This window comes from Tachysurus vachellii, chromosome 1 (assembly GCF_030014155.1).
Source record: "Tachysurus vachellii isolate PV-2020 chromosome 1, HZAU_Pvac_v1, whole genome shotgun sequence".
Classification (NCBI taxonomy): domain Eukaryota; kingdom Metazoa; phylum Chordata; class Actinopteri; order Siluriformes; family Bagridae; genus Tachysurus; species Tachysurus vachellii.
The window spans coordinates 8823221-8851063 of NC_083460.1; the positions used below are offsets into that span (position 1 = coordinate 8823221).

Genomic DNA, 27843 nt, shown 5'->3' on the forward strand with positions numbered 1-27843 from the left:
GTAATGTGAGAACAAAATCTGAATTAATAGTGTAGTGTGAAGTGCATTACTTGTTGCAGGTATAACTTATAACATTCTCTCTCATTTATTTCATTTTACTCAGTTTTTTCTTGTTACTTATCTTGTGCTTTGTTATTGTATTGAATTTCCAATATATTTTCACTTTCATCAATATTTCTTACATCCATCATCCCTTTATTTGCTTTGCTATGTTCATAATCTGTTTGATATCGGAGTGAGTGTATTGGAAACAGTGCCAGTAGCGTCAACACAATCAATCTCTCTCTCTCTCTCTCTCTCTCTCTCTCTCTCTCTCTCTCTCTCTCTCTCTCTCTCTCTCCTCTTCTGCTCTCCTGAAGTCTTGCTCTTTTTAACGGTTTTGTTTTCATGGCACAAATTACAAATTTCCATTAAGAAAAAAAAAACTTTTTTCCCAAAACCAGCACAGTCTGGCTGTAGTAATTTGTTATTAAATTCTCACAAAGTATCATACTATAGTAAAATTTGTGCCACTATTTTCCAAGTTTCAGAATGTCACTGTAAGTTTTAAACAAGGGAACGTGGTTAGATTTTCATTTCAATACCATACAAATGGAAATCAGATGAAAGGGTCGTGGTTTCTACCTCTACTTTTAACAGTAACCTAAAAAATATCAACTGAGACTTTTTGAATTGGGTATGTAAGTATAAGTATTTGGACAGTGACACGATAAAAATATATATTTTTTCCTCTGTATACCACCACAGTGGAACTGAAATGAATCAACCAAGATGTGGCTGAACTGTAGACTTTTATTGACTTTTATTTATTTTAACTGTAGCTTTAAATGAACAAAAAAATTTAATTAACTGTTTTTATAGTCTATTCATCTTACAGACTCAAAAGTAACAAACATAAGTATAATATACAAGGATTATTTTTAATACTCCTGAAGAAAAAAAAAATCCTGAAGACTATAACCCATTAAGGTCACCAAATGCTTAGTTTCTTCCCTTGAGATGCTTCGGCAGGCCTTTTATTGCAGCGTTTTTTTTTTTGGCCTCCAGTTGTTGCTTATTAATTGGTGGCTGCTTTTGTTGTTGCTTATTGGTGGGGTTTTTTGGCTATCAGTTTGTCTTTATTACGTGAAAGGATGCTTAATTGGGTTGAAGTCAAGTGACTGACATTCCTTTTCATGACCTTTTGGGTTGCTTTTGTTGTAAGTTTAATCCATATGTTCTTCAAGGACTTGATGCTCTATACACTTCATAGTAAATCCTGCTACTTCTATCAGCAGTCATATCATCATAAAACACCCATGACCCATTACCATTGGTAGCCACACATGCCCATGCCATAATATTGCTTCCACTATGTTTGATGGATGATGTGGTGTGCTTTGGATCATTTTCCTTCTCCATTAAATCTTCTAGAACTGGGCAAGCCTTTTTAGATGTTAGTCTAATCTTGCCTTTCTATCTTTGAGTATTACCAGTGCTTTGTCTCTTGATTTTAACCCTCTGTATTTACATTCTACATTCAAGGTGTCTCTTGATTATAGACTTTGACAATGATATGCCTACCTTCTTGAAAGTGTTCCTTACTTACTGTAGGCTATTTGAAGAAAATAATTCTGTGATCATCCTTTGTAATTGTCTTCCAATCCATTTGGTGGTAGTGAGCTTTCCAGTGCATTCTTTCTTTTTAGAATGTACTAAATTGTTGATTTGGCAACTCCTAATGTTTCTGGTAACTCTTTGCTTTTTCTAATACATCGCCAGTTTTTTGGAGCACATACAGAGAATCCCCATAAACAAAATAGAGTTTCAATACATTAACTCAACTTCAGACCTTTTATGTCTTATGTCTTATTAATGCAATATTTTGTTAAACTCCTTGAATCAAAGCTGAAGCTCTTCAGTTCAATAATATCTTGATTGCTTCATTTCAATCCATATGGTGATGAACAGAAGCAAAATTGCAATAACTATGTCACTGTTCAAACACTTACAGAGCAGATTGTATGAATTAAAAATAAAAATAAAAAATTAACCTAACTAGGAACCAACAGGAAGTAAAATGACTTAGAGCTCAATGTTTATATGTGTTCAAAAGAAGACAGTTTTATTGTTTTCCAATAAAGAACTGGGGGAAAAAATCCAAAAATCATATCCAAAGTCACATTTGATTAGTTAGTATAGTATTTTACTTTGTTTCCTCCTGTGTTTAAAACAATTAATTACACCCTTATGAAGGAATGTTAATAGCAACTTGTTCTTTGGATAACGGAAACAAGCCTCTGGAGGTTCCTGGGAGTGGAACGGATTTCCATAGAACACGGCCAGTTAGATGGGTCACAGACAGAGTGCCGTCACACTTTTTATTTTCTTTTATTTTCTGGCTAAGTTCCCTGCATCCTTCCATAAGTCTGATGGAGTAACAATGAAATCAAATACCTCAGGAGGTTTCCCTTCATTAGTTCATGCTTTTCACCAACAATCTGGTGCTTTGAGGACCTGCAGTAAACCTTCACCTTCCTTCAGTATCATTAGCCATTCTTTTTTGTTCTGCTTTCTCTATCATACACTTTCCTTTCTCACCTCTTTCATCTTTTTTTCGCAGCTCTTAGCATTTTCCTTCTCAACTAATTTGCTGACTATGCAAACTTTTCTCTATTTACCATATAGTCATCCATCTGAATACAAATTTATAGGCACAGAAAGTTATTAAGCTTATTCTCTGAATGGACCTCGCACCATTTGATATGAATAATGAAGATTTACAGAGTATGTGCACTCCTGATTGTTTGGAATATAAATATAAAGTGAGGTATTTTAAGCATCTACATATGAATAAATATGAACGTGAATATTCTTCATGCTTGCAATGATGGAAATGGAAAGTTCAATATATAAGTACGAGGAAGGATTTGGCAGAAAGAAGTTAATGCTGTAGGTGCATTCAACCAAAGGACAGCAGAGGCAGAGGACATTTTCATTGTACTGATATATGTTTAATAAATGCCATCGAACCAGCATAAACAGGCAAGAATCAGACCGCAGAAATGATCACTAAAATGTCTTGCTAGCAACAAAACATTGCAGACATAATAAAAAAAAAACTAATTTATCGCTGCCTTATTATTCCATCCCTAATAGGCAATGTCATGTCAGGATCCATTAGCAGTATTTTAAGGTTTATACTAATTAAATAATCAGATTTCACTGAAAGAATACTGGCTTGGACCTATTTTCTCTTGTTTACAAGGAGGAAAATAAAGAATGGATGTACAGGGAGGGGGAAAATGATACTTATAACAACCAATGATCTTAGTTTCCATGAGGGGTTCTTTTATTTGATTATATCATTGGTGGGGAAGACAATCATGATATTACAACAATATAACAGAGCACGTTGTTTATATTGTATGTCTCAGGATGGACAAAGCTCAGTTAATTTAACTGATAGGCTTCTTGGCCACCACCATACGGCTTAATGGAGGTGAAACCGCTTCATTGAGTTGTTCGGCTAAATGAATATGGCACATAGTTGTAACAGTCCATTACTCTGTGTCCCTTGTGGGCTTTTCCTACTGTGTGTGATTAATTCAATACTGGTGTAGACGTAATACAGACGGACAATCAATGTATTACAACAATATATTAGAACACTATGCTTGTGTAATTTGATAATTATAATTAAAGAGGGAATGTTGTAAACTTTTAATTAGTTATTCAGAGGAATTCATATAGGAAATATATTTGTGGCGTATAAGATCTCTAAACAAAACTCTAAACAATTTTGATAATGAGACTAACATAAAAAGGTTTATTAATGCAGAATTGACAGACCTGTCAGAATTGACAGGTATCAGAGTAATTTTGGCAAGATTTGTAAATTTATCATTATGTATTTTGATAAATAGTGTGTTTAAAAAAAAATTAAATTACTTTTTCAATGTATTGTAGTTTGGTAATGTTGCTTTCTTAACCTTCAGTTAGTTCATCATTATACGAAAATATTTACAGACAAATAATAATGTTGTAATATGAAGGCTATAACATAAATTACATATGGCATATATTTCTGGCTGACGATGATCACTAATATACATTAAGTAGTTCATAGCTCATAGTTCTGTGCATTTAAAATGGCAAAGTTAAGCGTTATAAAGTGTCATTTGAAGCATGTGCATAACAGACACATTTACAGAGTTTGATGCTATAGTAATTTTAATACCTTAAAAAAAATGAGAGCTTAATTATTATAAATTTCAAATCTAAAATAAATGCACAATTATTTTCAGGTCAATGTCAGCCTATGACTTAAACTAATCTAGACAATCTATGTTAAAGTGTGAGTGTTCTCACTCCAGATCATATTTATACAGCAATATGTCTTTTCTGCTGCTAGTTTTATTTTCAATTCACTTAACCTCCCGGTTAGTCCTGGTTATTAATTACTATCTGGTCCCTTAAATTTCTGAATTTTCTTACTTGAATCTGTGTTTTCCTGTCTGTGACAGAAAACTTTGCTGTTGACATGGGAACAGCAGGTTTTAATGATCAAGCTGACACTGCTTAGGACTATGCAGTAAGTGAAAAACAAACACACATCACATTCCATCCATACACTTGGGAATCTTGCTAAATTAGTGGTGCCAAGCTCTGTCAAATCTTTGGCAAGTCCTCTTCTAGACACCCCATAGCCATCCTGCAAATATGACACTAAGCCAGCTATGTCAATATTTTCTGCTACAGCACTTGATAAATATTTATTTATTTTTAACACTACAATGTGCAGCTTATTTCACTGCGGTTTGTCAAACTGCTAGACTAGGCAATCACAGTATGGCTGAATTGAGGTAAAACTATGGATTTCTGCACCATTTCATTGAGTTCTGTGTCATGCTTGATCACAGCTGATGGCACAGTGTGTGAGTCCCACACACTTAAGGGTTTGTGGATCAATAATCAATAAACTGAGACTGTATCAGGTAAACTGATTCACACATTGAACTAGCTATTCAACTTGACATGCATTTCATGGAAAGCAGGATACGTGATTCTATACAAGCACCACTTGTACCACAGAATAAAAGATATTATCCTCTCTCTAAACCATGACATTCAGTCACACTAGTTCATTGTCCACAAACATCAGAAATGACTGGAAAAGAACCATTCTGCATTCTGCTGTTCTATACTTCTATGCCCTTACTGTTGTGTGGAGAATTGGCCAGTATTTCATAAATTCCAACAGTGTTTATCAGCTAAAGAGTCATGTGCAATCATCACATACTAAAATGCATTTTCAAGTTATTAATGGAAAACAGTTGTCCAGTGAGTCATTATGCTTCACATGATACCTAACGCACACACCCTACATAGTGAGAACCTCCTTTATTTCACAATATCCCAAAAACACCAAAGCACAATCCAAAACTTTCCTGGTCTGACAAAGAAATAATAGCCTTGTTCCCTCACTGTCAAGATATGACCTGGTCCACTCACTGCAAGACATTTTATATCCTGATGTAACCATTGCCTCCACATATACTGAAAGCCCCAAGGGTGAGGTGTCAGTTAACATACCCGGTCTGTTATGAGAAATTTCAGGAAGTTCCCAGAAAGGTCCTGAAAGGTCAAAGTATGTGCTCTTCACCCTCAAACAAAGCCATGTATAATACTCAGATGTAGAAAACCCAAATTACATGCATCATTGCCCTCTGCCACTTACTGTACTGTAGGTTCTCAGCCTTGAAAAAAAGAAGATTTGCTGTATTTTCACCAAACTCAATCTTCCCAGTATAAATGGGAAACAATATCTAGTATGACCTCTGCCCACTACAAACACTTGGTAATTCTATATTACTTGGTCAGTCTAATTTTAGTTTTCAAAGTTTTCATTATCAAATGTCCCCCACGACATTCTCATTCACAATCTTTTACCACAATCCATTTGCCATCTCAATTGCCTGCCCTTCTGCTTATTTATGGTTGCTGATTACCAGCTCCTTCTATGGGTTATTTGTGCATAAAAGCATGAATATCCTAAAGAAAACACCTTAATGAGATAATATATTGGTTGCACATTTAAAAATCATAGCATGATTTTGTACCTCTCAGTCACAGCTGATGTGTGAAAGAGTGAGTGAGTGTGTGTGTGTGTGTGTGTGTGTGTGTGTGTGTGTGCATGTTTTATTCTTGAAAGAACCTCTAACTCAGATAGTAAGTGGACTATAGCGTGACTCCTGTTGTTTTACCTCTGTAATCTCCACATAGGGATCATTGTATAGCAGTGGAAAGAGTGTAAATGAAAGCCAAAGGGTGAGACTGGGTGAAAATTTAGTGCATAGAATGTAAACCAGCAGTAGACAAAACCCTGAGCCTAATACCCACCATGCACTGCAGTGAGGGGCCAAAAAGGGCTGAGAAATCTGGGATGCTTCTGTAGCTGATCCCTACATAAATAAACATGCATCCCTGGCCATCACCACACGGTAACCCAATACACCCAGAGCACAGAATGAGATGCTAGTGACTGGGGAAACAACATGAGCAGCTCACTAACAGTGAGAAAAGGAATGTAGTCTAAGATCTTGACTGGACTTATTTAGTCCATCAGCCCATTGGACAATTATTACAAAAAGGATTTTTCAGAGGTTTTTAAAGTTTCTTAGCTTTATATACTGGGTTCTTGTTTGAAACCCTTTCAGATAGGGAAACATTATGGTAGCTTTTTCTTGAAATATTAAGCGATTGGCATCCTAGAAATATAAGCAATTATTTTTCTTAAGTGGTATATGTTAATTTATTATAATTCATAACTATAAAAACAATCATTTTAAACAATAATTATTTCAACTCAAACAGGAAAGACCATGACCTGACATTTGCATGATGTGATTAGGGACAAGGTGAGGTGCAGTACCTTTTCTTTCTCCTCGTTTCACATGTTCCTTCATTGTTAAGATTCATACAGAGGCTCTCAGTTGATAAACATTCCTGGTACTATTAAAGATCCTATATCTAGTTAAATCAGAACTTCAGATCATGGCAGCATGGAGTATTAGAATAATGTGCATTAACTATAAAAATCATAATCAAATAAAGCTGAAATTTTGAGTTTCATTACAAGCTTATTCAGGAAGCATGGCTGCCCCAACAGCAAAATAATCAAGTTATAAGATAGTAGACAGGTACACACATGTTAAACACATTCTGAGTTAACACCATCAGTCCAAGCTCCTACTTCTGGCACTGAGGTTGGAGTATGGAATGGTATGAACTTTATTGATGTTTAATCTCAAGCTGTCATTGGAGAGATTTTCAGAATTCTCAGGCAAACTTGTCTCATGGAAACATAGTTTGCCATTTTTCTTGTATTTGTTCTCAGATGTTTTCATTTCGGAGAATGTTTTTATGTTGGAGTCCAAGAGCCAATTACCTTTATTCATGAATCATTCTTTCTGAAATATCCATGTCTCTTTTGGCATTGGGCTGGATAAGAAACAGCTGAATTTTGTGTGTGTATAAAATATTGTTCCATGTAAGCCCATGGAACAAACATCTTTAAGTGATATCCTTATCTTAATTTAGCTTTCTCTTCTATGAATTAAAAAAAAAAAAAAAAACAGACATTTTGGCCTCTAAACAACTTATTTATCCAACGAGTGGCATGCAATAAAACATATTTTTTGGTACTCATTGATATTCATGTTGAAATTCTGTGTTTAGAGCTGTCATCAGTCATTTTTTTTTAGCTCTGTTTACTTTAGTTACATCTGTGTGCTTAAGCAGTTAATACTTAATGCCGTGGTCTACGTTTAAAAATGCATTTTAAACAGTATTTTAAGAGAGTGGAAGGCCAACCTGAACCTACAGAGCAGAATCAATGAGCACAATCATTTCAATGACAGAACTGTACAGTGAATTGCATCCCAACTTGCTATCTGAAGCACAACATCTAGGTGCTGTCAATAACAATGTGCTTGCAAACCTGAAGTGCTCTTTCTCACATGACAGTTTTTCTGCATGTTTGCTTCATTGCTTCATAATATCAAAGTGTATGGACAGTTAACGGCACCTCATACTTTTTTTATTGATCGCATTTACTGATAGTGTTTGTGAACTTAGATCAGCCACCTTGCCTGAAACAAGGGTTATATTGACTGATTCTTTCTATCCAGGAATATTATTTCACCCTACTGTACTTGAAAAGATGGCAATAAAAGCTGCATTTCTTTTGAATTTGTATCAGCTATGCACAAAACATAGTCTATCAATCAGGCAGCACATGCAAGTGCAGGCCTTTAAAAAAAGGGGAATAAAAAAATAGCACAACATACTAACTATGAGCAAAGCTGTGAAAGGCAAAGCGACAAACAAGCCATTTCACTAACAAAAAGGTAGACAAATAATAGTGGTGCAAATCAAAGTGAAACAAGAAACAGGTGTGAGAGATTAAGGGAAACACAGAACAGGTATGGGAGTTACTAAGACATGTGACCAGGTAATGCGACTTGCAGGGGATGATAGGTATCCAGAAAAAAAATCCTGACAAAACATACTATATCACATAAGAGAGTCACTAGAAAATGTCATAACTATTCTCTGTTGTGCCATAAAAGCACTGGCTAATTAGGCAATTGCATCCCTCTAATGGGACAAACCAACCCAATACATGCAAGCAGTATTTCCCTGACTGCATAACAAACCCCACTAGATCCACAGATCCGAAGGCTTATAGCTATAAGACGCTGAACATATTTTGTGACATCACAATTTTTTTTTCTTAAAAAAAAAAATAATTTCGGCATTGTGTTAACAGATCTGACACAAATCTATATCGTAATAAGCAAAAGGAAAATAATTGTTCACTTAAAATCACATTTTAATTGAGGTGTTTTATAAAATAGCAGTATATTTTGTATGAATACTGGGTAAAGATCATTTCTTGTATTTAGGGGAGAGACAAATCAAACATTACCTTAATATTAGCACTGAGATTATTGTTGCCTACATGGGGTTAAGTTATGTTATGTACTCTGCAAGTAACTCCAAAAACACAAAGCCAAACACAAAGTTTACTTGGAATGGAAAAATGAGTGTGTTCATGCTATTTTGGGGAAAAACAAAAAATCAATAGAGCCCACATCAAAAAACTCATGAAATCATGAAAGCTTTATGCAGGGTCAAGTTTGAGACAGGATGTTTTTCTGGATGTTATTTTTGATTAGCCTGATTCACAACATTACCAAGAGCAGATGGATTTCTGTACATGCTGTTGTATTCCTTTGGGATAAACTACTTAGAGGTTATACAAGCATGGTTCTATATTTCCAAGAATAGGAAGATGAAGAAAATGAGGCAAAAGTAGTTAGTTAGTAGCAATAGTAGTACTTTTAACTAGTTTTCAATAGTTTTAGTTAAAATTTCAGTCCTGAGGTAATGATATGTAATGAAAGTAGCTAATGTTGCTAATTGTTAGAACATTAAGCCTGCAACATACATATGACTAAGTTGACACATACCTAGATACGTTGACAATAATACATTAGCAGCCAAGGCAGAAGGAGTTATCAAACATTTATAGAAATTAAAGCTAGCTATATTAGCAATAACACGCTATTTGATTTAAGGTTAAAACACTAAGTGGATGCCTAGTGAATATCTTTGCAAGCAATGCTGCTGCCCCCACTAAACTTCTAATATTGCAAGAATCTTGTGTCAAATTTTGGCAGCATTTACTGTTTTTGTTAAACTGGGATAGATTTTCTGGTATGTTTATAGAAGAGCTGTGGTTTGACAGTAGTCTTTCATTATTTCTGCCTCTGTGTAGCTGTATTATTCAACCCATGTTAGGTGTGTGCAAAATATGTCAATGCATTCCACAATTGGAGCCACTCCACATTATGGAGCATTGACCCTTAACACAGACTATTCTGTAAGCATATGTGAGGCTGTCTGCAAAAAGTCGTTACAGTCGTAAAACATTGTGTAAAGTCTAAAATGTATTTGTGATTGAAATACATCCAAAAGAAAAACATATTTTAGTTCGAAACTATGAAAATTTAGCAGAAAGAGTTTTTGCAGGCTGCCTTACATACTGTAGCTTTGTCCAGATTTAATTATAAATATCTGTTAAGAAGCTTAATAATTGACATTTCTTTTTTAATTTATATGATGACTTACTTGAGTTTTCTCCTTGGCCATCAGTGAAAATGAAGCATAATGAATAACTTTAATTCCTCTTATAGTATAGATAAATTGATTATAACTAAGTTTTAGTTTATGTGCTTGTCCAAACCGACATTGTATCTGAAAGATTGATTGAGTCTAAATGCTTTCAGTAAGATGAGATTGTATTGATCAGTTGCTAGAACTATGTGTGTGTGTAAGATGTTTATTAAAGTGTAGGTAAATACATACAGTATGTGAATACTCTCTTTTGGTTCTATAACTACAAATATAATAGTTTACATAGTTTTAAGCAGTGAGTGATGGACCCAAGCAATCGGTATCTGTTTCATGAGAAGTTGTTGTCAAGGGAATATTTTGAAGCCATAGAGTATTATGGAAAATGAGATTAAGCAACATTTCTGAATGAATCTGATAATGTTAATTAATAATGTCAAAAATGTGATTACTTAAAGGATTTCACTTCATAACGTGTGGAAAAAGTCAATATCATCACATATTGACTCATCATCACAGCTCTTTTTAATATATCAAACGATCCTTAATAGTTTAGCATTATGGATAACTTGAGATCATGCTGACCCAATTTGACATGTATTATATCATCCCTTTAGAAGGAGCAGCACAAAATTGGATTTATAAGCCTTATTTCCTGCTGCCAGTTGGTGGCATTATGAAAATGAATTACTGTTGGCTTGTGTATGTGACTGTCCCCTTTTAACATAAATATGAACTTTGGCCACATTACATGATGTACGAAGGAATTATGCCACACTTTCTTTTTGTGTGTCGCAATACGTTCAATGATTGTTGCTCCATAGCAGTTCCATATAATATTTCCAAAATTCCCCATCTAATGAATCTCGTAGGAGGATTATTTTAAAATAACCTGTCAATTTACAAGATCCAAAATGGCTGACTTCAACTTGGGTAAAGTTAGTGGATGTGATGTGATTTGTTTGGCTTATGAAGACCCATATGCATACCGAGCTTGGTGTGTGTGTGTGAAAACGGTTGCTTTAAGAAAAATGTAAATTAATTTATTTTAATAAATACAGGTATGGATTCATTCATTCCTTCCTTCATTCATTCATTCATTCACAGTGGATCTGGAGTAACAGAGTGGATCTAATGACATTTCCATTCTCTAGTTAACATTTATATTTTATGTTCAGTGACAGCTTTAGTTTACACTTGAAGGTGACTTCTTAGTTCTGTGACAGGTCTGTGTTTTTGTATAGTGCCGCATTGCTCTCTCTCTCTCTCTCTCTCTCTCTCTCTCTCTCTCTGTATGTGTATGTATGTGTGTTAGATCTAATTCTATTAGTGTCTCTGCACTAGTAGTTTCTAGAGACTATCTATCTTGATATATCTGACCACTGTCACCTGAGCTTGAACTCTCAGTCTTAATGATTCATCTCTCAAATTCCAGTTTGCAAGACACTGCCAAGACACATAATGCAAAGGTTTTTAAAAACATACTAGTGTTTCTCACAGATCTGTAGTGTTACTACATGGTGGTCATAGGACTGAAGGTTGAAAGGGGAAATAAGGGATTTAGTAGATTGCTGATAATAATAATAATAATAATAATAATAATAATAATAATAATAATAATACATTTTATTTAAAGGCGCCTTCTGAACACTCAAGGTCACCGTACAAAAAATAAAGAAAACAACAAAGACAATCAGACAATCATGATATGTTTACAGTTCTATGTGGCTCCTTGGCAATTGTCAGAAACAGTATTGATCAGTTGGAAGAGCGTTCTTTAAGTCTTTAACTATAGGTCAAATTTTGATAATTGAAAAGGCAAAAACTGGAGTTTATCTGCTCAAACAATGGGATCATTTGAAGGTAAATAGCGCTCTAGATGGGCCCATAAAACAAACTTACAGTCCTCTTTATTGGTTATGGTTGGACATGTCCAATATTTAGCACCATTGGTGTGAAATTCATTAAATATTTCTAGAGTCCACTTTTATGAAATTTTAATGTCAGGGAACCTCAATATAAATACAGCTGTTCCACGGGGGCCACGGAAGCTTGATAGAGAAGATATCTAAACAAACAACATCATGAAGATCCAAGAGCTATTAAAACAAACCCAGGGCAAAGTTCTGGAAAAAGTATCACTGAGAGATTAATTTTAAAAATAACCCCCAATCCCATAAAATCAAGAATGAATAAGGCACATCTGTGATTCTACCTAAAGGAAGCCATCCACTTAAAGTAACTTCGGGTAAGGAGGGCATTAGGCATTACAAGATGAAGAAATCTACACCTCAGATAAGAGAAGCTGTTCACATGACAACCTTAACCCAAATGCTCCACAATGACAGGCTTTATGGAAGAGTAGTAAGCCATATTAAATCCTAATTGGACCTTGCCAAAACATGCTGGAAACTTAGGAAGTGTGTGGGAAAAGGTTCTCCAGTCTCAAGTAAAATGTACTATGAAACTTTTTGGCCTTCCTATTCCTCAGAGTATAGCATGATTATAGTAAGATCCTGTTGAGAGTTACCCAAATAAAGTCATTTCAGTTATTGTTATAACACTAACTGTAAAATGTCAATTCCTTTACACAGCAAAACAACTTTAAAAGTTAGATTTTGGGAGTTTATTTTCTAACACAGACTACAGGCGATGTGTGCTCTAAAGCGGTGTAATATTATGGTGTTCATGGTGTACTGGGTATTGAGGAGCCTGATTCAACTCTCTCTGGTGTTGTATGGTCTATATGTCCTGCACCTAACTACATTATCTTGGACTTCATTGTGAAAAAAGAGAAAAGTGGCACTTTATTTTATTAAACTATTTTTTATACTGTAAGGGATTTTCAGAGAATACTTCTCTTTTTTGAAAGTAGTAGTGCACTTGTTCAGGTGTTATGACTACTAATCAGAAGGCTCTAAGTTTGAATCCCAGGTCAACCAAGCTACCCCTCCTGGTCTCCTGTGCAAGGCACTTAACCCTCAATTGGTCAGTTGTATAAATGTAAGCCACAAATGGATGAGGAATCTGTTTTAGATATTTTAGGACTGTTAAAGGGTTATTATTCAAATAAACTCTAGTTAGGAGTGAAATTTTACTTTATATGTTAGTAGAATTTTAACTGCACAGTAGTTCAGTTGTAACTCCTGAAAAGAGATGAAAAATCAACTCCTTTTGGGAGTTTATTTAAGTTTGTGGCATACTATATTCGATGTTCATGCATCTGCACTCAAATTATTTGGACAAAACTCACAGAGAATTTATTCCAAAGGCCAGAATTTGAATAGGCATTAAGGAACACATAAAACCTCATGTTGGCTCTGCATAAATTAAAAAAAACATCATAACTTTCATGGACTTATTTTTTATATTTTACTATTTTCCTACTATGTGTATTTATTTAAATACAGAAGAAATCCATATATTCCAATGGAAACTTTAAATGCACTAAAGCTTTAAAGGTCATTTTGTCTCATTTCACTTTTGGGGTAATCAAAACTTTCAATTTTCCTAGGTTTTATCAGGCTGCACCAGATATTTTCAAAGTGCACACCTACCCTATCATTCACTCTAATAATGAGGAGTTATTTTAAATGTATTATCCTTCTTTCTGTTTCTTTTCTCCAGGTGGATAAAGTATGTGGCCATTCTTTGGCTGGGAATGAAAGTACTCACCACACCACTGTTAAGATGATACCAACAGTAACACTTGCCCCAGAACCTACAACCAACCAGACAGACTCTAATATCAATAAACAGCTGGGAAAAGTATTGGACCTACGCAGGTTAGACAGCCTTTAAAAGCCTTACCAAGTCTTATATTGCTCATTCTAATGCATATCTATGCAATTAAGAAGGTATCTTTGAGTCATGACTTCATTACACAGCATACACAACATCAGTTCCACTTCTATTTACTGTCAGTGTGCTGTCTAGCCACCAGTAAAGAAAAGGAATGTCAGATGACATTTTTTCCAAATAATATCTCGTGTAAGGGTTAGATATTTTTTAACACGACCATAATATGATCTAAAAGGGAATCTTACCCCAGGTGACTCAACAACAGCTGCACATTTACTTGACTTTAACCTGTACCAGTGAGTGAATGGTCTCACAGTCTTCTTCAGTGTAACTGACCTAGGAAGTGAACCCCTATAAAGTAAATACTATTAATTTAACCAAGGCCTTTGATATCTCACAAACACCATACACACATACAGTGGCACTCTCTGTTAGAGTGGCAGTGCTACAGATCCATATTGCACCAAGCTGGCAGACAGTGTGTTGTATTTGGCACTGAGGCTCATTTGAAGCCTGAATGAAAGCATCAGCAGGATATGGAAGAGGCACTTCCTGTTTAAATGTATTTATTCCTCTCAGCAGGAGCCAGTGAGAAAACAGTATGATCCGTAAGGGGAAAAAAAAGGATTACACAAGCTTTTCAGCTGGTATTTCTTAAGTGCTGAAAAGATATAACCAGATCTAAATATAAGTATAGAGTAGATTACAATATGTTTATTTTATTACTATATTTACATTTATCGATTTAGTTACTTCCATCAAAATGACTTGGCTGAATCCAATCTAAGCATGATCCAACTGCTGCAATCAACTAATGTAAGTAGAGAGAAGAAGATAGATGTAAGAAGAACAACTAAACAAGTGAAACACACACAAAGAAACACAGTAAGAGGTACAGCTATGCACGAGGAGATGAGAGAGGACTTTTAACCTTTAAACTTTATTCTAGACTACAATACCATAACCTTAGCTTGATCCAGTAGCAGTTTATTTATATACAATTGAAAGCTTCGCTTGAAAGAGGTTTAACTGCGTTTAATAAATGTTTTTCTTCAGGGATGAGCCTATGACAAAATAACAAGCAAAAGCAAGTAATGTTTTAGTAATATGTGAGAATGAAAGGAAGCAAAGTTTAATAAAAATGCAAGTAAAACTAGATCAAAGAGAGTAGCAATATAATACATAATATTGTTATATATAACATTATTTTCATTATTTGATTCTAGTATAAGGACTGGTCTATGATGACACATGGCATGTAATTGGCATTATGTACAGTAAATGACATGATTTTGGATATACAGTATATTTATGCACATACTCAGTTGTTCTCAAAAGTTTGCATACCTTGAACGAATTGCAAGATCTGTACCTTTTTTAAAAACATGAGTGAAAAGGCAAAACAAATTTATTTTATTTCTTATAGGACTCAAGTTATCTATGAAGTTCAATTATGCTGTCTGGCTTACTAATGTCCGACTTTTTTGTGGCATGGGTGCAGTAACGGCTTTCTCCTGTCAACTCGACCATGCAGGTCATTGGTGTTACAGTACAGTACCTCCTTATTGTGCTCCTTGAAACAACACCACCACTTTTTTCCAGAGTAGCCTGTATTTCTCTAGAAGTTGTTTGTGGGTTTTTCTTTGTGTCCCAAACAATTCTTCTGGCAGTAGTTGATGAAATCTTTCTTGGTCTACCTGACCATGGCTTAGTATCAACAGAACCTCTTCTTTACATTTACATTTACAGCATTTGGCAGACGCACTTATCCAGAGCGACGTACATAAGTGCTTATATCTTTATCATTAGATACATTAATGCTGGTTCACTAGGTTACATACCTAAGATACCATGAATTAATTCCACCACCTTGGTGCCAGAACAGAAAAGAGTCTTGTAGTATACTTGCCTCTTACCCTGAGAGATGGTGGAACTTGGTGGACTGGTGGTGGAGTTTGAACAATACTAACTGGATTCTTCAAGTGTTGAGACATCTTTTTATATCCTTTTCTTGCTTTAGAGTTTAACTACCTTATTTTGCAGGTCCATTGGCAGTTCTTTTGTTTTCCCCATGGTGCAGTATCCAGCCAAGACAGTGCATCACCTCATGAGCTGAGAAACTCACTGACTATTTATGCACAGACACTAATTACAATTACATTGAGTCACAGGTGGGGAAACTTCCCTTTAATAGCAATTTAAACCTTTGTGTGTCAACCTGTGTATTTATAATGCGGTGAAACATTCAAGGATATGTAAACTTTTGATCAGGGTTGTTTAGGTAATTTCAGTTATCATTAGGTTTTCAAAAGGAGTCAAACAATTATGTGATCATTTATGACTTCACGTGATCTTTAAATAAGAAAAACTCTTTTATCAATCATATTTTCTAAATAAATGGCAAGGTTTAACAATTTCTTTCAGGGTATGCAAACTTTTGAGCAAACTGTATATGTTTGTGTTAGACTGAAATAATTAATAAACCACATAGTCTCATCCCATAAGTAAAAAAAAAAAAAAATACTTGCAAAATAATATCAAAGCACTGTCAACTTAAATGGATCCAAAGTTATTATTTAAATTAAAGCATATTTATAAGGTGGAGTTTTGCATTGTTAAACCAAAATAGACTCTTTACATTAATTAAATAAATTTAAATAAAACAATTTTAAAACAGTTGAGCATTATTTGGGGCTCAGTTTTATCTCTGTTTATATTGTTCTAAGAACCTGCTGTAGATTTGCTCTTAGAATGAATAATAATAATAGAAAAAAAAGGAAAAAAAAAGAATAATAATCAAAGTAAATGACATTTATTTTTTTGTATGTGTTTGTGTGTTTCCTCTTGTGGGTTTGTTGTGCTACTTTAACTGATTGTTCTGAAAGCTTGCCATAAATGGCATTAAAGTTGTATGGCCTTATCTAGCTTCAACAAGTCTGTAAAGGTTTATTAATCCGGCAGCAGATTTCTGTACATGTTCAGTACATTCTGTACATCTGCAAGACAATATATATATATATATATATATATATATATATATATGTATATATATATATATATATATATATATATATATATATATATATATATATGTTTACTTTTAATTGCACATTTTATGTAGCTCAATTGTCTCATAGCACTGAAAACTGATCACCTCAACAGGTAACATAAAGCAGCAAAAGAAAATGAGAACATTGATATACAGACATTGCATTCAGAGAGAGAGAGAGAGAGAGAGAGAGAGAGAGAGAGAGAGAGAGAGAGAGAGAGAGAGAGAGAGACATTGATTGTGTTGATGCTGATGGCACTGTTTCCCTAAGAGTTGTACTGCATGGTTGTTTTGCAGTGCAGCTTGACATAATAGCTTTGAATTTGCATGTGCATGTCTGACTTTTCCCACAGGATCATGATTTTTTTTTTATCCCTTCTCCTCCTCTTTCCTCTGTTCTGTGACTTTTTGTTTTCTCACAACTCACTCTCTTCCTGCTTGCCTCATCCTCCCCTGGACTGCTCCATAAACTTGTGTGGTGGGCTGATCAGCTCGCTCCCTCTGAAACCCACCAAACACAATAAAGATAGAAGTCTAAAACAGATCTCTCGGTAAGCACGCAAACCCACGCACACACACACACACACACACACACACACACACACACACACACACACACACACACACACACACACACACACACACACACACACACACAATTAAAATCTTATTTAGTCCTTTCTACATTGTATTATATTTTGCATGCATTCACTTTAAAACACTAGTGATAGTTCTCCATTAGTGCTGCCTGAATTTTTACCACCCAGTCACGTCTGGATATCACATAATTGTGAGATGATGCCAAAACTCATCCATTATTCAGCATGTGAATCACTTATTTTTTGGAACTTTCTGATTTACAAATCATCCTGTTGCATATCCTCATGTGATGCTGTGTGTCCATGTTTTTCTTTTAGTTCTAGTTTTACATCTAATTTCGTTCTAGCGCTCATTTCAGTGGAAGAGCCTCATTAATTTTTGTACTGTATGTGCACCTGTTTATTCGACTCAAAGATATACTTTTTATAAGATATACAATTTTGAATTCTGATGTTAATAAATTTGAATTAGAAACAGTTTTAAATTCACTTTATATCAGCCTATACATTTTTTTTTCTTCATAATATAATTCACTGTAAATGTGAGTCTAGGCTGCCCTTATTTTCCGAACTTGCATATAGATGGTCAAATATACATAAAGGTTTTTATTTTCTGTTTTGTCTTTTTGGTAAATATATTTTAGAATCACAATTCTGTGAGACACCAGGTTCATTTAATCATTACCCTGTATTTGTGCATGTATTGGTTTGAAAATTTAGATACAGTATGACCTCAAATGTAACCCCTCATCCAACTCTCTCTCTCTCTCTCGCTCTCTCTCTCTTTCTGTTTGTGGGTCTGTTGTATGAATCTCCTTTAGGGAATTAATGAAGCATATTGTGCTCTACAAGGCATTTTTTGCAGCAGTGCCAGAGATGTTGTGTGAAGGAGAAGTTGTGCGTGATGAACCCAACTGCTGGAGCGGAAACGATGTAGTTGAGAGGTGAGTCTAACCTGCTGAATTCTTCTCTGCATTCACTCTCAGTTTATAGAGGCTTCATTTAATTATTATTTTTTTTATTTCAATAATTTACATAAGAGAGATAGATAGGCCAGAATATTGGAAGAAGATGAGAGATGGACAAAGAAAGTGAAAGTGAAATACATAAGGCTAGGTATGGTGACCCATACTCAGAATTCATTCTCTGCATTTAACCCATTTAAAGTGCACACACACAGCAGTGAACACACACACACCCTGTACACACACCCGTAGCAGTAGGCAGCCATTTGCGGAGCAGTTGGGGGGGTTCGGTGCCTTGCTCAAGGGCACCTCAGTCGTGGTATTGCCGGCCCGAGACTCGAACCCACAACCTTAGGGTTAGGAGTCAAACTCCCTAACCATTAGGCCACGACTTCCCCCATGGAGGTTGTGGTAAAATATACAGAATGATTTAAGACATATGGGATAAAAAAGAGAAGAGAGTATAAAGATGTATGTTTTTTCTTGCCTGTAAATGCCTATTCAGAACGCAGTGTGTGTTGGGGTAGGCGTGGGGGGTGTGGGGAAGTTTGTCTTGGCTACTCTTGGAAGTATGCGCTTGACTATTTCTCTCAGTGGATTACAGATAGAATGAAGGAATGCAATGTGTATTATGAGAGAATAATCTCTTTCGCCTGGAGTCTCACTACTAATTGCTTTATAATGACTTCTGTAGGCTTCACTGCTGGGGATGTTTAGTTTAGGATTTGATCCCTGTTTTTAATCTAAGCATCTATAAACCATAAGAAAAAAATGCACTTAAACTGAGCACTTAATACATATTTGTAACATTTAAAATTAAATCATAAAATTCTTACTTGGTATTATATCACACCAGTGCTACGATGAGATTATAAAATAATTCTCTCGTCAATGTCAACAGGCTTGTTTTTTATGATCATAAAATGCTTTAATAACATGTTTTAAGCTTTTTTACTCACCATTAGAAATAACATTTCCATGAAGCAAGGATTCATATTATTTGAATATTAAAAGACATCATCATCTTGTATGCATCACCATCTCTATTGTAAACGTACCTAACGTTTTGTAATGTAGAACCAGAGCCGATCCTGACCTCCCTGCTAAGGGGCACTCCTACCTGGCCCGTGAGCCATATAAATCATTTGCCACACATTCACAATTGCACTGGCAGCACTGCACAGCTAATTTAGCTAGTCAGATAGAGACTAGAGACAGAATTACATCAACTTAACTTTACTGTTATTTGCTCTTGCTGACATCAAACTTGAAGAGAACACAAGTTTACCTGATTGCTGTTCTCGCATTTCACTCTCATTTTGTTTCTTTTTTCTCTTTTTATGGCCAGATGGATAACTCTGCTTCATATTGTCATCTATACAGTAAACATTAACATGCGCTGTAAAATGACGCAGGGGGATGACGCCTTGCGTAATTTGCGGGGCCCTACGCAACTTGCGTAGTGAGCGTATTGGGCCGATCGTCTCTGTGTAGAATGGTATGTGGTACTAGGCTCCTTGTTATTAGTCAGTTCCCAAGAGTCAGTATGCAAACAAAAGTTTCTTTGGCTGAATTACAAATTGTGTTCTATTTGAAAAAATAGTGCACTACATACATATTGAATTGTCTTTATGTTATACCCTATGCAGGGTAAATAGTGAACAGGGAGGTAACATATTTAGGAAAACTGTATGAATTACTTCTGTGCGAATAAATATTAAAGCATGCTCTTAAAGAATCAGTCAACACTGGCTATATACAGTACAGTATCTGTAAAAATGTTATATTGATTCTAAGAAAAACCCGATCCCAGTGTTTGACCTAATTGCAATACTCATAAATTAGGATTTAAAATGTTATTAATATTTGTACTGCTTTGAATATTAAAAGCAAAATCATCCCTGTTCATAATACTTACTGTATTAAAGCTGTGTATTTATGCTTTCAAATGGAGTCTCAAAGCTGGATGTTGGCTTTCCTCATCCTTGATCCTGTGTTAGGTCACCCAGCAAATACTTGTCTGCTTCTTAAATGTCTGGATTCACTTCTTACAAATAACTCAGGAATCATGAAAATACTTTCATGAGTCCTCCTTTTTTTTAGCTGCCTTTTATACCATTTATTCCACAATTATTATTTTCTGCGCCAAAAGAGTCCCGCTTTTGAGCCTATTTCCATGGCAGCACCCACAATCTTAGCAAACAATGGAGGAAGCATCAGTGTCTCTAAACAAACTGTGTGTGTGTGTGTGTGTGTGTGTGAGAGAGAGACAGAGAGAGAGAGAGAGAGAGAGAAAGAGACTGACTCAACTCTTATTTGGTAATGCTGAACATGTACAAATGATGTCATGTAAGCATTCCACTAGCCTATGTTTATAATTTTTCATCCAGACAGAGACTTTGGAGACAGATTAGGGAGACAGGATTCTCTAATGTGAGAATAATTCCATCTGATTGCATCTGATTAAGCTGTTAGAAAAGCTATGTACCTCAACCCACCCCATCACCATAACCTCTTAACCTATTGTACAGTTTCAAACATTGCCTTGTGATTATTCTTACGTATTTTCCACAGTGAAGAGGATGATTATGCAGTTATTTAAGATCTCTCTCTCTCTCTCTCTATCTATCTCTCTCTCTATTTTTTTTATCACATTTATATTGTACAATATAAATTTCAGTACACACATCAATAAAAAAAACAGCATATTAATGAGTTTTGCTTGTATATTGATTACAAATATTTTACCTCTAGCATAAGGAGAGATGGAACAAGGGATCATTAATCCTTAAGAATTGCGTTAGCATGATTTTGAAACTACTGTAATAATGCATAATGAAAATATGGTCAATTGAACTGAACTAAAACTTTGGTTTATCGATTTTATTAAGAGTAGGTTTGGCTGGAGCCACTTGGTGAAAGCAGTTAAAAGTTACGTTGACAGAATTTATTATTTTTCTGGTCAAATATTTCAAAATTATTTCTGCACATCTGCAATCTTCATTGTAGTGGTTCATCCCGATTGTTGCGTGTCTTCTCAGCATTTGTTTCTAGCATAACCTTGGAAATGTACTGTATGTAGCCTGATCGATAGCAGATGAGTATTTTATCAATAAGCCCATGCTATAATACTATTTTTATCATACAAATTATTTTAGCTATCCATTAGGAGGAACTTCAAAACTATAGTCTGCCTTGTGAGTGAAAAAACATGGGAGATATACCCTATAGCCCCATCACCAAAGGAAACTATACATAAATCTTTTATCTATCTCCCTCTATAAATGCTGACAATATTATGCCATCTGTTTATTCATTTGTATACATCTAGGCTGTATCTGGACCATGTAAGGCCATGCAATTTGCCTGTTATCAAGAGGAATTTTCTCTGCAGTTTCTCTGCAGTCTGATGTGGGTTGTTTATGTACACATACAGTACATATATATGAATCTCTTGTATATGAATACACAAACATGCACACATTTGTGCATCACATGGAAATTGGCATCCACAAGATCTCATTGTATATTATCTCTTTTTATAAAGGCTTATACATGCTTCACTGTCTTCAGGATAGAAAACAGTAATAACAACATAAAATCATAATCAAAAATAAAAGTGGCTAAAGTCTGAATCAGAAAGTCAGTAAACAATGTTGGGAAAAAGTGCAACTAAGACATAACCAACTACGCTTAATCCTAGCTAATGTTGTGATGAATGAACTCACCGGATCATTGCTGGTTATGTCCCTTACTCCAAATCCCAGCAGCAGTAGTTTGGTTTGGCTGGGATTTGAACCTTTAACCTTTTTAGAAGTAGCCATTGCCTTAACCACTGAGCTTTTACTGCTCTACGATGGTTAAGACTATATTAATTTTGCTTTACTGTGTGAACATTCTGTTAATAATGTTAATCACTTTTTAAACCAGATGTGCGAGCAAGATGAGAAAGTTAATGTTTATAACCTTTTTTACTACTTGCCATGAGTGATATGCTGCTCAATGCATGCTGTCTTTTACTTTAACTTATGCAAAAACAGATACAGATCAGAAAATAAAAAAAAAAGGCCTTTGTTGCAGTGGAGTAGTCCTGAGATTCTAAAAAAGGTTTCTGGGTTCCTTCAAGCACAGCTAATATGCTTAAAACTACATGATGTAAGATTTTGTAATGGGATAGAAAATGATATTGTAAGCTACTTTGGGAAAAAGACGTAATAGCGTGGATGGTACAGAGCTCATCCTACACTGTGTGCTTTATCTCATAGCTGCAAGTGTACACAGAAATAGATAGAATGGGCTTTGGTACTAACCATACAATGCACACTAAGGAATAGGCCTAAATAATCATATCACCAGTGCTGTAGTACCATTCGCTTTACTGTCATAGTATCAAGTTCTGGAAATAGCTCCAGTAATAACCAGTCCTGATTGGTCAATATTACAGATGAATTAGAGAATAAAATATATTTTCTGTGGGCATCTGTTTGCCTGTTAACAAACCCTGGATTAAAAATAAATAAATAAATAAAAATAAAATAAAAATAATGGCTAGATATTTGCCTTGTGAATTGTTTCACTGATTATTAGCAAGTTCTTCTTTTAATTGCTAAAAATATTTATGTACTGTATGCACATACTGCTGTTATATAAAGCAGAGTATTTCGCTAATAGCCCTGTACTAATAAGCAGTTCCTCCAAGCTGAGTCTTTCACAATGACATGGCCCCAGCTGGCCACTCTTTGCTTTCTATTTGCTCTAAGATTAGTGGACTTTCAGGGTTAAAATTCAGACAAACTTGGGGTGAAGCAAACTCAGAGGAGACAGATGATATATTAACTTTTAGCAGAAGTGAATCCTTTTTTCACTTTCCACTTTCTATTACATTCAAGTAAACTTGCAAGTTGGATTTTATTCCAGTCTAATGTGAACATGAATTAAATGTGCATATTGACGATTATCATCTATCATTCACTAGCTTCCCAACATATTAGATAACATAACCGGCTGATCAGCGACTAAAGAAAACTTCAGCAGTTCTGGATCCTTTTATCATGGAATAACATTGGATTAGGTCTCTCACTCCCATTTGTTTTGTCTCACTCTGTTGCTGTGGTTTGTCTCAGTCACCGAGTAGCCTTTCATGCCTGAAGTTGGTGCATTATGGTTACAAATTTTCTACCAATTCCAGAATAACCTGATACTGAACATAAATAAAAATTGTAGGCACGTAAGTGTGTCATGCTATAAAGCACCTTTTTTACTTACAAAAGTATTATATTTACATGAACAATGACCAAACTCTATAAATCAGACATGATCAAAGGGCATCATGGAGATTAAGGTAGCAACCACTAAGAACCTGTGTGTGTAGATCATTTTCATATTCTTGGGTTGAACATATAATATATAGAGTACATATGCAGTTTTATGATTGTGAGTTGTGTATTTCTATCTTATATTTATTTTTAATTGCATGCACAGCTGTGTGTGTGTGCATGCAATTAAAAATAAATATAAGATAGAAATTTCTGGTGTCCAGTTATGGAACTACTGAACAACATATGAGCATATAGACAATACTCTTTCATATAAAGGTAGCTATGTCGTACATACCTCAGTACACACAAATATGACTGATTGGTTCATTGATGAAATGGATAATAGCAGATGAATACCGTGTGAATGATGCAAAGCGTGTGTATGGTGTTGAATGATATGAGAGCATGTGTATAATATCTCCCTGTCAGTGCATGCACTTGTTGGGCACATTCCCAGGCTAGGCGTAGGGATTCTCTCACCCACTGTTTCCCACACCCTGCTCACAGGAGGGCCTTTGTTCCTGGTTTAGGAAGTGCTTCAAATCAGAAGTCCACAATGAGGCCTTCTTCACCCACAGCCTCAAAACCCCTCTGCACCATCTAACCCGATCTCCACTGTGTGAATGTTTGTTGAATTTCATAATTATACAATGATAAGAAAACCTGCTACCACTAATCTCACCCCTCACACTAACATCAGAAATCTGAATCTTTGGCAGATTCTTAGCTGTAATATAACTAGAGCTCTACAGAATGGTGACCTAGACTAAAGACCCTTTATAATAATAATAATAATAATAATAATAATAATAATAATAATAATAATAATAATAATAATAATAACCTATCCATCATACTCAACAGTTTCCATGAATTTCTATGAGATTATATGACACTTGAGGAATTGTGTCTGTCTGTCTGTACTGGTTACCAGCAGGAGACAGTCAGTGCTTTCCCATGATCTACATTCTTCTCCTGCAGGCTATGGGCTTGACCTGAACAACACACAAATGCCCTCGGTCCTCTCAAGTATTATACAGACACACCCATGCAACCACACATGCCTGTTCTAATATGAACAAATACACTCGTGCAAATCTAGCCCTGAAAGCAGATTGTTTGTGTGGGTGAGTATGATTTCTAGGATGACTAGATTCGCTTTGGAGCAACAGGATGCTCCACATGAATTATAGCCACAGGCAGAGAAAATGGAATGTAGTGGTGGGGTGTGTGAGTGTGTGTACTTTTGGATGAAAAGGTTATATAGTTCATGGCCTGGGTGCAATCCTTAATGCCTCATATCAGAAAGATCAGACAGATCCACCAATCATAACATTTAACTTTTTATATGGGTTTGGAGACACAGCAAGAGTTTGAAGGATTGAGACAGCAATGAAAGGAGAAAGAGAAGAGCAAAACACAACTGGTGAAAAATCTTAGTAATGTACTCAAGAGATTACTAAGGTTACTCAAGAAATGGAAAAAAGTGAAAAAGTTTGCAAAAAAACAGCAACAAAAACAGTGAGAGTGAGCGCCAAATATACAGTAGTACAGGCTATATAGGGCACTTTAAAAGAAAATGTCACATTCATAGTTTTATTATTGCAGTATGTTTTCAATATTTGCCGGGCAGTGAATCTGAACTGTGTTATAGCTCCATGTACTAACTCCTCATCAATTGCATGTAAATAAATGGTATATTCAGCTAGCATGTATTAAATAGCATGGACATTGTGAACACGTTTTTGTTAGTAATCCTTCAATTGGTCGCAAAAAAATACATCTTCCTTAAGAAACCAGTTAGAATATTAGATTGACCTGATAAGTGATTCAAAATTTTGGGTTAAGCCATGGATTGTAGCATAGCCGAGCATAGCTTTTGCTAGCCCGTTCATTCCAGCTAATGTAGATAGATATATTGGTGCTTTACATCACTCAATTTTTTTTAGAAAACTATGATAAATCTGTGGTTAGGGCATCAGAACTTTATTCAGTTTCTTTACTTATTATTTACTGCCTTGTTTCCTTTCTCCTTCCACTTATTTTCATTCTTTTGGATAATCTATGTTCAGGCGAGGAACAGATGTAATGCATTATATCATTTAACACAGATACATTCGAATATCCATTTGCTGATAGATATGGGACTCCAACTAAAAGAGAAGCTGAGAGGAGAGAGATATATACACAAACTGAGGTATGGTGACTTGTAAAAGCACCAAACAATAGTTGGAAGATGAAATAAATAAACCAGAGAGAGACAAAGAGAGAGGCCAGGATGGATGGGCTGGATTGGTTTTCTGGAGCACTCCCTCTGGGAAGATCAGAGAGACAGGAACTGGCAGTGAGCAGGGTGTCTCTGTGTGATCAAGCATCTTAGGCCCAATTCCAGTATGTACGCCTGCTCTGAAGATGCCTTCTATACTCAAATCAGCTGCTTTCCAGAGCTGATCCATCAACAATGTTCCCTTCACACTGCTTGACCTACTAATTCCTGCAGTCCACCTTCGCACTGATATGTTCTGGAGTCACATATTTAAAAATCATGTGCATTAATATCCCAAAATGAACCTTAAATACTCTCAGGGGAAATTTTAATTTTTTTATTTTATTATTATTGAATCTCATTTTTAATGACACTGAATTTATATCAGATATAATCATATGAATATCAGGCTAATGTACATTTATTTAGTTATCTATTTTATTTCTGATTTTTTTTTGTAGCCATTTTTTTTGTTTTGGGTCAGAAAATGTATGCATTATTTCATAATTTTCTATGATGTCATGATTTTTATATTTTATTGTTATTTTTTTTTTTTTGCAAATAATGCTGCCTTGGTGTAAAAAATAAATCGTAAGATTACTGACCCACTAGACAAAGGAGGAGAAAGAGTGAGGTGAAGTTTAGGAGAGTCATACTGGGAAGATGTTTGCATTCTTTGGCTAATACCAGCTAGGCTAAGGATAGGTTGGGAGGAATGTTTTGTGCTCAGACTGTGCAGACCAAACCCAGAGTTTCATTTCGCTTGTAACCCTGCATTTATTTGTACTTTCTACATTAATTATGGCTTTACATTTGGATAGTACTTAACTTGGTAATGCTGATGTTATATGCTAACTTTTTGTAGCCATTCTGAATTCACCTGTCCAGCCAACCATGATGAACAACAGAGGAGAGAAATTAAAAAAAAAATCAGTTCTGTACTGACAGAGTATCGAAAAAAATGTTTGAGAAATGAAAGATTTTATTGAGATAAGGATAGTTGGTACAGTATGGTGAGTAAATGAATGATGCAGAGCTGTCAAGTGTCACGCATTGAGAGAGACAGTCACGCATTTTGGTCTTTTGTCACGCTCTCCCGCCACACATCGTATTTCTCACGCAGAAAATCTTTTTGACTATTTATCATATATTTAATATGCCGCAGCGCCCAAAATGTATCTGTCCGCACCGCTGTCTCTATGGAACCAGGCATGAATCAAACGTCTCCCCTGGAGCTCTTAGTCAAGCCTGATACTTATCAGCCAATCAAAATAAGAGGCTACACAATAGCCAATCAGAAAATAGCACTATCTGGGTAAGATTTAATGCAACAACCAATGGAAAAAAAAATAAATAAATCATTAGATAGGGTATGGTCAGTTTGAACAAAACCTCAACACGAAACAGCTTGTCTCTGGACGGGACATTGTCCTCAAACATGACCCTAAAAATGTCTGGGCTTGAGCTGAACTGTTTTAAATGGGAGCAACATTACAAATGATAAAGGAGTCCAAAAAGGCAACAAACACTTACAATAAACAACACCAGTCATAAATCTCTCTCTCTCTCTCTCTCTCTCTCTCTCTCACTCTCTCTCTCTCTCTCACACACACACACACACACACACACAAACACACACAAATAATTAAATGGAAATTAAAGAAAT

General features: G+C 35.3%; 1 protein-coding gene across 2 annotated transcripts in view; it reads left to right on the top strand.

Moving 5' to 3' along the window:
* Positions 1-27843, top strand: part of LOC132846486 (glypican-5-like) — a 74768-nt gene that overhangs the window by 34378 nt on the left and 12547 nt on the right. Inside the window, exons 4-6 of one of the 2 annotated variants that reach the window (XM_060871288.1) lie at positions 13807-13964; positions 17521-17580; positions 18450-18572. In XM_060871288.1, the coding sequence (XP_060727271.1) occupies positions 13807-13964; positions 17521-17580; positions 18450-18572 (341 nt within the window). The remainder of the gene's footprint in view (positions 1-13806; positions 13965-17520; positions 17581-18449; positions 18573-27843) is intronic. The other variant, XM_060871289.1, reaches the window with a different exon arrangement.